Consider the following 13,012-nt stretch of genomic DNA (forward strand, 5'->3'; position numbering starts at 1 on the left):
AGAGAAGAGCATAATGGATTAAAGAAATATTTTTAGGGTATATAAGTCACATTCATTTGAAATTGCTGATTTTCCAACGATTTGTGAAACAATTTGTATAATTTTCCTCAAATTCGTAGAAGTAAACGTTGTAAGTTTGTTGTACGCCTGAAGTGTTTGAGTAAATCTCTAAAGGGGCACAGTCTTCCTGGACCTGAGCAGTTGTATCTAGGGTTTGTATTTACGATTCTAGTGACCCTATAAATATTTTGCTTGCAACTTGCGAATCGAGTGACTTGCCTGAATCGCTTCGCAATTTTTATACATATACACTAGTATTAAAGTGTAATGTAATCTTGTATAAGAAAGATTAAATTTGCTTCTTTTGAAAACTAGAAATAATCAAATTCGCTCATCTCTTAGAACAACGACTTAATAAAATAGATAGACCAAGAACTTCATACAATGGCTCTTAAAAATCTTTTGTTTTCTATTCATTTTGTATTCTTTCATCTTGCCGTCTTTCCGCCGTCCGCGTAAGTCATATTACAAAGAAATTAGACTTTTTACAAGCATCTCTAAATGGTGTAAAATCAATTATATCGAATTTCTACTGACCATAAACATAATTTTCGATTTTTTTTTGCTTACGTCAGATCGCATTTTTAATCATCTTTCTCACAAGATATTTTTCAATATTTTTCGACAACACTGTTGCGCTTTTCAGTGCATTTTCTTTAAGAACATAAACATTTTTGAAAGACTCTAACTTAGAAAATAAACGTGCGTTCATGGTGCGTTCTTAAGATAGAAAACACAAACACTATCCAAATACAAATGTTATAATTTAACAATGTTTACTAATTTTTTAAGCCTAAAAGTTTGACTTGAAATTAAGAACATATTCACAAAATTTAGGTCATGTGATCAATATCAACCAATAGCTAATCTTAAAAAAATGCTTTTGCACTCGAAATGACATTTTAATGATGCAAAAAATCATTAAATTTTTTATCATTCTTACGCGGATCATTTCAATAGGATACTGGTCTATCTATTTTATTAGGTCGTTGCTTAGAACAAGCACTTCAAAAAACCATAACATTAGACATAAACTCAAGCTGAAAAATCACCCGCGAAGGAGAAATATTCCTTATTCGGCTAACGGTAAATTATTCTCCTGGGAATAGAACCGTCAGACGATCAAATCAAAACATTGATTTGAACCCGCCGAATGCGTGACGTCATAATTACTGCTTTCAGTTTGCGTGTTTTGAAAGTTTGATGTGTGTACTCCGTCTTGGTGGAATTCTTTAATGGCATGAAAACAGAATACATGTTTTTTTTTTATAAGCAGATTTGCAGAATTCCTAAGCATAACATGAGCATATATGATATATGTCAGCCTAAAATATTTTTCAAGTGGTCATTTTTATCTGTTTCTGTTTCATTTTTATCTGGTTTGGTAGAGGTCAAGTATAAAATAAGACATTCCACGGCTAGCTACATTCCACTGCTCCCAAAATCTGAACAAATTTTTTACAAAATTTCTGAAATTTCATTAAAAAACTTGGCTCGGGGTGAATCATAAGCATAATTCTTAAGCATGTAATAAGCATAAACTATGCCTGGATGCTTTGAGAACTTAAGCATACACGAGCCTGACCAAGGGGCATACACTTGCTTATAAAAAAAAAACATGTATGCAATGTCTTTAAGAACAAATTTCTAAAAGGTTTTTGTTGTTCTGTAAATATTTCTTTTTGGATTAAGAAATTCCATCTTTTATTGTTCTAATGATTATAATATTTCTTTATAAGATGCTTTGTTGTCTTTTTAATCTTTGTGTAAACTTGCATATGTTTTGCATATTTTCCAACTAAATCCAACCACGGCTTTTTCGTTCCTCTATTTTTGGGAAAGAGTTACATCGGATCACCCAAAGTACCCTCATGTTTTTTTTTTATTTTCTTATCTCTGATCCTGTCTTTCTCTTTTTCTGACTGTCTGAGTTTCTGAGTTTCTGAGACCATGAACATATAAACGACTGGACATCCATCTCCTTTGTCTTTTTGTAGAAAGGGCTGCTAGCTTCGTTGCCGCCTCGTTAAAAGCATAAAATGAAACAATAGATTTTGATGATATACCACTTGGGAATACCTTACTAACAACGTCAAAACTTCGACAAAAGTCTCTGTTGTTCTACTCTTCTCAAGTCTTTTATCTATATCATAACAAAGATAACAGAGGCAAAATCATCGTCAGCTTGTCGAAACTCCGACTAATATTTCTAAATTTTGACTTAAAAGTGTCTAGTAATTTTAGAGAGTGTCACATTCTAATTTCGATATTCTTATTACACAGGCTCTCAACTTTGGCAAGCTATTTTTTTCAAGTCATAAAAAAAATTATTGGAGTGACAAAAGGGATTCAAAAGTATACACGCAGTTGAAATTCTGCATTTCAGAGTTGAAAATGTTGATAAAATAAATTACAAACTTGTAAAAAAATTCGAAAATAATTTTTTTGTACATTAGGAGTAATGTTTAAGCTCTATCAATCTTTTTACCTAAATAATTCAAAGATATAAAATTATGACGGAATATTGTCGGATTTTTCATACCAATTTTGAAATAGAGGCGGCAACGAAGCTCGCTTCAAAGAGACAATAATAGATAGATAGATGTCCAGTCGTTTATATGTTCATGCTGAGACTTAGTTTCTCATTTCTGACTGAGTTTTCATACCTGTCAATCATTTGTCCATCAATTTCGACCAACCTAATTTTCGCACCGAGTGGGATTCGAACCACCACCAAAGAAAGACCTTCAGATTCGGAAGCCAGCGCTCTATCCACTGAGCCATCGCCGCACAGCAAATCCACGCAATTCATAACATATTATACCAAACTAGCAAAAGACGGGGGTAATGTTATTATAATATGGGTAAAAGTACCCCTTTTTTAAACCTGACTGAAATTCGAGCCGTTACTAGCAACCCTGCGGGGCCCAAGGCGCCGAGTATGCACCCGGCACAGTGACAAGCCGTTACTAGCAACCCTGACCCTACCTAACTGTTAGTTAATCAATTCCAAACAACAAAATCCCCGGAAAGGTGACTATCAGCGATCCGTGGATAAAAAAATAAAAAAATGAAAAATAAAAAAATGAAGGTAACTTTGGGTGATCCGATATAACTCTCTCCCTATTTTTGCATACAATTCAAGATGGCGGATGGAAGGAGGCGAAGTGCTTTTCATAAAGCATGGCAATTTTTGCATTGATGTGATGTGATGTAATGCGATGTATAACCTCTGTTCAGCAAAGTTTTGCTAGACTTTTACAGAAATATGGTTTTCATAAAGCATGGCAATTTTTGCATTGATGTGATGTGATGTGATGCGATGTATAACCTCTGTTCAGCAAAGTTTTGCTAGACTTTTTAACGGAAATATGGTTTTCATAAAGCATGGCAATTTTTGCATTGATGCTGATTGATGTGATGTATAACCTCCGTTCAACGAAGTTTTGCTATACTTTTACAGACATTTGACTAGTAACAACATCAGGCTCAAGAAATGTAGTTTTCATAAAGCATGGAAATTTTTGCATTATTGTTATGTTTTTTCATTTAAAATTGTTCGTAGGAATAGGAAATAAAAGGAAATTAAATGTTATGACTAAAACATAAATTATGACTTTTGAAACCTTTCATTACAACACCTTTTTATTTGTTTTGAGAATCAGAAAATTCCTTGGCAAAGACAAGCGTGTTCTGGCGTGTTTGAAATTTTAAGCTCTTAGTATACAACCTTAAATTGTTGGAACCTTAGTTTAATTTTCTTTTCGTTTTGGATATGTTCCAATCACAAGTCTGATAAGTTTAGTATACAATAAAACAGCATATAACAGCATATAACAGCAGATGTGACTGGTTAAGGTGTTTCACAAGGTTAAGTTCTTAGCTGTTCTTAGCCCCAAGTGTTGAAAATGTAGATTAAAACGTTTTCATAATATTAAGGTTCCTTATGGTATCATGATATTTTGAAATACTGTATGAAATATTTCACCTCGAGCCAAGTTTTTAGTGAAAATTTGTTCAGATTTAGGGAGCAGTAGAATGTAGGAAACCATGGAAAGTCTATTTTTTACTTGACCTTACCAATAAACCTTTTTAAACAGATAAAAATGACAACTGGAAAAATATTTCAGGCTGACATCATATATGCTTATGTTATGTTTACGAATTCTGCAAATCTGAGCCTTCGTATGCTTATAAGCGTTATGCTTATTAAAAACATGTTGGGGAAAAACTAATAAGTATTGCCTTGAAAAAAATATTTCTTATCTAAATTTGTTTTAGAGTTTTAAAGTGAAGATGTCTAAAAGACCATACAAATTCAAGGCAGTTACAGTTAAAAGCACCAAGATTAGAAGTGGCAGAAAGACCACTTCAAATCTTCAACCATCTCGATCAAAACGCTCGCAATCTTTCATTCCTCGTGAAATTGATGATGATATGTCAGAACAGGATCACTTTTCTCCTGACTTTCAACAACCGTACAACGAACCTTTGTCATCTAAATCAAAGTATGAAAAAATGAAAGAAAAGGAGCTTGGGGCATGGGATATTTTTTCGTCAGATTTTATTCTAAATTATTCTGAAAAATTTGACATGTTGCCGGCAATCTGCTCTTTTTGTGAGGTAGAATTGACTGATAGCTGCGTTTGGTGCAAGACTTGTGGACCAAGGACAACTTATTGTGGTGATTGTGCAGTTAAAGTCCACAAACATATACCTTTTCATTGTTTATTTAAAGTAAATGTGAGTAACAAACCTTATTTTGGTGTGAGTTTAATGTATCACTCTCGTGTCCTTCTATTGAAGTGTCCTCCAGAAATTTATTTTCAAAGCATGTAAAATTAGAATGATGTAACGTAAGATGGCAATACTTAAAACGACTTTATATTCACATTCTTGTGTTTGTTCTAGCCTGTTTTCTGCATTTGATAAAAAAAATGTATCACTAAAGTTTTTTCAACTTTTAATTCAATTTAATGTGAATTTAATGTTTCCTTAGTAGATCTAAGTTTCTTGCTTGCATTGAATGGAAAGAAGTTTTCTGTTTACAGTATTTGAAAATGAACCACTTGCCAATTTCTTTTTTATTTAAAGGGTGATGGTCTAGAAGACTTCCATGTAAAGTACGAGCTGAAAAGCAGGCATACAAGCCAATGCAGTCTTGCCAAGCCTAGGCTACTAACAGTCATTTCAGAGACAGGTATTGAATCCTTTACCAATCGTTCTTAGTATCTAACTTAAAACTGTTACTATGCCTGACACTTCTAATTCTAATTCTCTAATTACTTTATCATTTATATTTGGGAAGCCTTGCAGCATCTGACCCTTTATTTTAGGTGAACAATTTTCACAAAGTTATTTGTTAAACTTAAAATTTACATATTCAAATGATACAAAGAACTATTCTGCATAATTAAACCTGTAAATGGCTGCATATACTACACAATATATTTTCGGGCAATATATTGAAATGGTGTACGTAATATATTCTCAGTTCGGTCTTTAATATTCCAACAATGTAGGGGGATTGTTTATTGAAAGAAAATTTCTCTTTTTATAATAGAGCACCTGTTGTTTTCTCCATACAGCACGGACCATATTATCGAAGATTGATCATTAATATGTTGTGTAGTCTAAATAGCTTATAAACAAACTGTAGATATTTGTTGGCTTAAAGATCTTCATGTATTTTCTTTCAGAGAAAATTCCTCACCCGTTTGGAAAAGACTGACTCAGTAGACCAATTCAGAAACTTTCGGAGGCAATTGATGAATTTAAAAACCATTTGTAAAGAGTTCACCGGATTAGAAAAGTGTGCCGCTTGTCCTAAAGTAAGTCGTAAAAAAAACCTTAAGCCTTGGGGCTTTAAACCCTAAACCTTAAGGCTTCAAGCCTTGTTGATGTCAACTAATCATCAGTCGGACAATTTTCCATGATTCAACCAGTTTACGGTTTATATTGGATGCAAAAGATCACATATTTCTTATGCGTGTTAATCATTAAAACAAATCTCTTTTCCATTAGGAAAATGGTAGCCTTTACTATTGCCTTGATGCTAACTTTGGGCTTGTGCTTAAAGGATCTGCTTCGAAATCAAAGAAACATACGATACGATCCTCTGATTTATTTGTTCCTGATGCAGAAATAGATTCATATATGCTGAAATATGATGACGCTTTAAAAACCAAGGTAGCTTTTTCTTACTTTCCTAATGTGTTAAACGTATTTCAATAACAATAACAATACACACTTTTTTTATAAGAATAGTGAACTTTAGATGAGAGTCAAGTATTCATAATAAATTGCCAAAATTGAGGGTGAAATATTCTTAACGTATATTCTTACTTTTTTATAATAAGTCAATAGCAAGACATAGTCGAACTTTCTATTCTTACTTTTTTAGACTTGACTTTTTACAAACATGAGAAATGATCAATTTGAGAGTTTTGGACTTTAGAATGAACACTTGGAGCTAAAATTACATTTCTGTCTCAAAGTTTAAATTCAAGTCTAACAAAGGAAGCAGCTTTCAGTGCTGCAAATAACGGCCGGTGACCGGTAATTACCGGTCATTTTGTAGTTTCTACCGGTCATTCTGAGGCTCAGTTTTTCATTTTGTCCGGTTAAAATTTGAAGATTAGAGGCTTAGATAAATACTTAATAGCGCTTCTAATTAAAAGAGGAACAGTTTTCAAACTAAAATAGGTGTTTAACCAATCTAAGTCATCACATACTACAAAATTTTCTAAGATGGTTCCACCAGACCCCCTGCTCGTTACACTCGAAAAATTACCGGACAACTGAAATTTCCTTATTTGCAGCACTGGCTTTTTTCTGTTAACCAGATACAAAATCACTGTATTCTTATCAAATTCTGTGAAATTCACCCTAGAGGGTTTTCTTAGGGTATTCTGAAGATTTGGTAAATTTTCACCCTGATATTCTTATAGAAGATATTCTTATAAAAAAAGCGTGCAGTAATAAAATCAAAAACTAAAGCTGTATTTATTTTCACGTTTCCAGGACTGCAGTAATTTTCAAGCTGGAAATAATTTGAGGTCAAAGAGGAAAACCAAAAAATTAAGTGTAACTGGTATTTTTGGAATGTCTTGTAGACATGAATTTCCGAAACTCTTCCTGAACATGCGCCATGGTGAAAGGTATTGATGCAGTGAATAGTTCCATTAATTGAACAGTTGAATCGCAGTGATGTTATTGGTAGAGATTTTATTTTTCTTATTTATGTGCCTCTTCTGAATTCAACAGTTCTACTTGGAAAGTATACTATTGTTTTATAGGTTGGGCTATGCAGTGTACTTGCTGGACCATTTGTTAGAAGAAAATAACAACAAAAATCTTCTCGTACACATCATTTATGACATTGCATGTGTATTAAAATTACACTTGAAGGTCTTTACATTTTTAAGTTCTATGTGACTACAGAAATGACCTTCCTTCGTAGATCACGATGGAAGTATTATCATTATTATTATATATAATAGTGGAGGCTGTAAATTGAGGAAATTACCTAAATTTGGAATTAGTACATTCAAATTAGCATATAATGATATAATATCTCCTTCTGTTAAATCGATGCACTTTTCCATCTCACTATACACCATAATTTAGGAAAACTAGTACTTCATATCCAGATACGATTTCCTTGCAGAAGAAGAACACGTTAATGAAGTATCGAGATTTCAAGTTTGGAATTCCAGTATTTCACTCTTATGGTCACCGAGGAGATTGTCAGGTAATAAATTGGTCATAATCATTAGGCTTAAACACCACCCGCTTTTATTCACAAAATAGCATAAGAATAATTAAAACGTCGGCAGGGAAAGCAGCTTATGCTATATAATTTGATGATTAAAAAAAGTGAATCGTTTTCTTAAGCAAATTGAAGGTATTTTCTTTTTGGTTTTAGGTAAAAAATTCAATCCGACGGCTAGAGACGTTTGGCTTGATGGATGGTGAGCTAATGGAACGGCTATGGTCTTATCTGAGGTCTTTTTCAAAGATAACAAAGGAGATGACTCCTGCCCATCGCACCGATCTCCTAAGTGATGCATTATTGCATTTTGGCTCAAAGAAAATGAGTGGCATTGGTAAGCAATTAGCTTGTTTCAAGTACCAATTGGTAACTGCATCACCCGGTACAACTTATTCAAATTTTATAGTTCTGTAATAACAAACGGGAAACGTAAACGAAAACATTGTACACTTCTCAGGCACAAAGCCTTAAATATTGTCATGATTTCAAATTTACAATTTCAAATCACATTTTTTGCAGGAAAATATCTGGTGTTTTTGCATCAAAAGGCGATCAAAACATTACAATCATGTGAAACGGAAATACAGTCTCTATGCTCGAATTTAGATGGTACTTTTTTACGTTTCAAGTTCTTCGCAAACATGCTGAGTTTTGTGTTTTTTAGCCACCTATTATCAATAAAATTCATCAGTGCAATTTAATGAAGCAATAGTATAGTGGATATCGACTATGAAATAACAAAGATTTTACTTCTTTTCTAGTTGAAGTTACTGATGATATGCTAGATTCATGGAAAACCGAAGAAGACAATGCTGTGAATATGAGGGGTGTATCTTCTACACAAACGTCGACAACAGGTCTGTTTACTCTCTCTTCTTCCATTGAATGAATATAGTGGGATCTGTTAACACTCAAAAATAAAAGAATACTTCAGATGATGATAATAGACCAGACCCAGAATAACACTTAATATCCAAGGACAGGGAAAACAAATGTATTCCATTGTGCACGGTTTTCATTATTTCTTTTTGGTAAGCAAATTGAAAAATAAAACATTGGAAATTTCGTTTCTAGACATAGCTGATTGGAGGCGAACTTATTATGAAAAACTGAAATCTTTCTACAAAGAATCATCATTGGTCTTGATCAGTGAAAAGGTGTCAGATGTCGCTTTGCACCAGCGTAAAGCCAAGCGGTAAGTCTTACTTTACACACTTCAATACACGTGCTTCAAAGAAGCACTGTATTTGGTTATGTGCTGTTCAAGATAGCCAAAATGCACTTTAAGGATGGAAGTTTAAGTAAACCCAAAAAACAAGAATTTTTGCTGCGCTGTGAGGGGGCGAGACTTTAAAATCTCTTAACTTGTTCCTCCTATGTTATATACAACTTACAACCCTTACAGACATTTTATTCTAGGATGGCATCAGCTTTGAATTCTTTTGAAATGAGGAACAAAGTTTCCAAACGATGGACGGTGGCTTCTGAAGAGTATCGAAAACAACACGAAAAGTATCTGAAGGAGAAGTCAAAGGAAACATTATCAACTCTATACAGTAGATGTTCGGAGAGATTAATGCTTTTGGTTCTCAAGAAACGTTATGCAGGTATTCTTCAGAACAGTATAAACATTTATCCAATTTAAAATCTTACTTGATAAAACAATACCTTAGCAGAGCTTGTCGTTTAGAAATATCCCTTAAAACCTCTTTTTAAAGGGAATGGAACACCCAAAAACGCGAACATCATTCGTAAAAATTCACCTAAGGTATTAATAACTAGCAAAAAGTAAGAAAAACTATGGACTTTTGCGTTTATTCTCAATTTGTTCTCCACTTTATTTCTAGATGGATCAGCTATTGCAACGAGGCTTTCCAAACAAATAAACAAAGTGTGCTCGGAAATCAAAAACCTTTTGTCCTCGTATAATAGTGTTAATTTGGAAATTTCATCAAGATTCATAGTAGTTACCTACACAGAAGTTTTAAATGTGAAGTCCACCATTTACAATGGCATTACTTACCTCGCGCTAATGTAAGTATAAACATGCTACACAAAACATAATTCTTTTTCTTGACCTTGTTATATTAAAACTTAGTTTTCTATATTCTTTCAGAAGAAATAATGCAGGCTTTGGGGAGTCGTTTTCACATTTATTCCATGATAATTTTTGATTACAAGTGTTTTGTTGTTTCAAGTACCTTAATAATCTGTGACCAAAAATTTTACGTTCATTTTAGGTACAATGTTCTGCTGTCCCCAGCACAGTTATCAAAACGTTGATACAGTATAATTTGCGAAAGCACAGAGCAAGAGAAGAGATACTGATCGTTGAAGCGGAGATGCAAGAGACAATTTCATATTGGGAAGAGCAAGTGAAGGTGCTACGTCGATGTTTCGAATTACAAACTTCGTTTGGAACCAGGCACATTATAAGTGAAAAACTGAAGTCGGCTATGGGGTTTCTTCTCGATCTGAAGAGTTGTTTTTCTTCTTCTTCAAATACGCTGCCGACTTCCGAATTAAACGTTGACGTTATTGATCTCTTTGATGATGAATCATCTGCATCTAACCTATCGGATAGTGATAGTGATTCCAATGATTCACATAATAACGATGAAGATTTTTACATTTGAAGCAGCCTTTCTGTTATATCATATTTGGATATTGCAGCTTTTTATAAGCTTTTTGTTTTTAATATTTTTGTTTAACCAATATTTTTAAAAGGATTTCGATCATTGAGGGTCTGATTTCTCGGTGAATTTTCATTTTCAGATTAGATTGTAACATTTTAATGAATTACCCAAGTCGCACAATAATGTTTTAGATTCGACAACCTCAATTATTTAGCCCGTATCAATTCCCCATTCGGTTTTCAACACTTTTATGTACAAAGGACAGCGGAATACCCCCTTTTTTACTTTAGGGGATTTTATTTAGAATGGTTTTAATGCTTTTATTAAATCTTTCTTAGTATTTTAAAATCAGCTGAAATTTATTAGAAAGAAATAATTACTTCTCAGAGAAGTATCAACGCGTATTCAACATTTTGTCTATATTCAAGTGTTTACAACAAGTGCTACCAAAAATCTGTAACCTGATTTTTACTACTGTCTCCGTCTGTAAAAGATGATGCCACGTTCGTTCCCACTTTCCTTTTTTGTGCACCGATAATATTGTACTGTATGATACACGTCGAGGTTATTTGTATATTATGCTTTTGCTTCCGATAATATTGTACTATATGATACACGTCGAGGTTATTTGCATATTATGCTTTTGCTTCCGATAATATTGTACTGTATGATACACGTCGAGGTTATTTGCATATTATGCTTTTGCTTCCGATAATATTGTACTGTATGATACACGTCGAGGTTATTTGCATATTATACTTTTGCTTCCGATAATATTGTACTGTATGATACACGTCGAGGTTATTTGCATATTATGCTTTTGCTTCCGATAATATTGTACTGTATGATACACGTCGAGGTTATTTGCATATTATGCTTTTGCTTCCGATAATATTGTACCGTATGATACACGTCGAGGTTATTTGCATATTATGCTTTTGCTTCCGATAATATTGTACTGTATGATACACGTCGAGGTTATTTGCATATTATGCTTTTGCTTCCGATAATATTGTACTGTATGATACACGTCGAGGTTATTTGCATATTATGCTTTTGCTTCCGATAATATTGTACTGTATGATACACGTCGAGGTTATTTGCATATTATGCTTTTGCTTCCGATAATATTGTACTGTATAATATGCCAGTGGAATAAATTACAGAAAAAGATGTTCATTGGATGTTTTTTCGTCAATATTTTATCATTTTGTTTTTTTATTCTCAACCCGAGGAGTTCCTTAACAATTCTTTATTTTTAAGTTTCGAGTGCCTTGTGTTCCTTATAAAAACATGTAGTTAAAGAATCTTTCATGATCAATAATAGAAGCTTGCACGCAACTAACGGTTAACGGTTAAAACAAATGATTTTATTAGGATAGCATAAATAAAGGATGTGTGCGTTGAACAAAAGGATTAGCGATTTCAAACACGAATGACAAGAGATGAAAAAAATCTTGAAACAGTGTTGTCGATGTGTGAACGGATGCAGTTATTAAGTACTAGCATTTCAACAAATGTATTTATGGATTTCGAATGATGCATTAATATGTTATAATAGATCTCGTGAACCTACAAAGAACTGTAATAAATCAGTGTCACTCATCCTAAATGTCTTTGTTTGACTTTGATCAATTTAATTAAGGAAACCTTTCAGTGTAAACATGTCCATAGATAGTTTCTTTTTTAAATGCAACGGTAACTGGGTGGGTTTACATCTGTAGGGGAGAACCGATTAACACTCCCTTCGTCGATAACAATTCAGAACATAAACGAATAACAAAAGCTCAAAATCACTTTTACGAATTCTTTTACAGGATGTCCGGAAAAAGTATCGAGTCGTACCACTTCTACAGGGTGTCCCTAATTAAAGTATCGAGTTTGAACATGTGATTGAGTAGAAAAGTTTGTGTGTGTTATCGCTAAAATATAATATGTAATAATTATTACAAAAGGTAGTTACAACGTATAAATTAATCGTAATGACAAAGAAAAAAGAGGGAGAGCTTAAAATACAATTTTGTGAACACGCACATAAAACTTTCTACTCATAGTTGTGTTTCGACTCGATACTTTAATTAGGGACACCCTGTATAGCAAGAAAGCACTTGTGTGTGTTTCACTAAATTTGCAATGTTTATCAAAGTTCCTCTCTGTGTCATAGTAATTGTCATGAGACATCTTTTATGAAAACCTTTTATAAAAAAACAGTTCTCAATAACTTTATCGTCATGAAAATTGTAAAGAAATAATTCTTTTTAATCATAATGAATGTTGTAAAAATATATTGTGTTTGTATATATTTTCTTACACTTTGTTAAATACACGCAACAACCTTCTACTCAGAATTATGTTCGCACTCGATAATTTTTTCCGGACACCCTGTATAAACATAATCGATCTCCCATTAAGTTTTGAAAAGACATCGTTGGTGTAAACGATTAAATCCTTCTCAAACTCCAGATATTGTATTTTTCAGGTTTTGATGACGTCATCGGACCCAAAATGCCTCAATTTGAATATATTTACTTTCAAAAGTTTC

At 33.1% G+C, this 13,012-nt stretch overlaps 1 protein-coding gene across 2 annotated transcripts; it reads left to right on the forward strand.

The window, feature by feature from the left end:
- Positions 1 to 2,698: 2,698 nt before the first annotated feature.
- Positions 2,699 to 10,874, forward strand: LOC136820455 (uncharacterized). Of its 2 annotated transcripts, XM_067076641.1 has the most exons (14): positions 2,699 to 4,803; positions 5,155 to 5,260; positions 5,760 to 5,891; positions 6,085 to 6,249; positions 7,084 to 7,220; positions 7,359 to 7,470; positions 7,730 to 7,813; positions 7,988 to 8,168; positions 8,354 to 8,443; positions 8,596 to 8,691; positions 8,909 to 9,029; positions 9,254 to 9,441; positions 9,682 to 9,868; positions 10,075 to 10,874. In XM_067076641.1, the coding sequence occupies exons 3-14, from the start codon at positions 5,829 to 5,831 to the stop codon at positions 10,115 to 10,117; spliced, it is 1,467 nt and encodes a 488-aa protein (XP_066932742.1). In that variant the 5' UTR covers positions 2,699 to 4,803; positions 5,155 to 5,260; positions 5,760 to 5,828; the 3' UTR covers positions 10,118 to 10,874. The 2 variants fall into 2 exon arrangements, with proteins under 2 accessions (XP_066932742.1, XP_066932743.1); XM_067076642.1 differs by lacking the exon at positions 8,354 to 8,443.
- Positions 10,875 to 13,012: the final 2,138 nt, after the last annotated feature.

Source organism: Clytia hemisphaerica, unplaced genomic scaffold, assembly GCF_902728285.1.
Source record: "Clytia hemisphaerica strain Z4C2 unplaced genomic scaffold, Clytia hemisphaerica genome assembly, whole genome shotgun sequence".
Lineage (NCBI taxonomy): Eukaryota > Metazoa > Cnidaria > Hydrozoa > Leptothecata > Clytiidae > Clytia > Clytia hemisphaerica.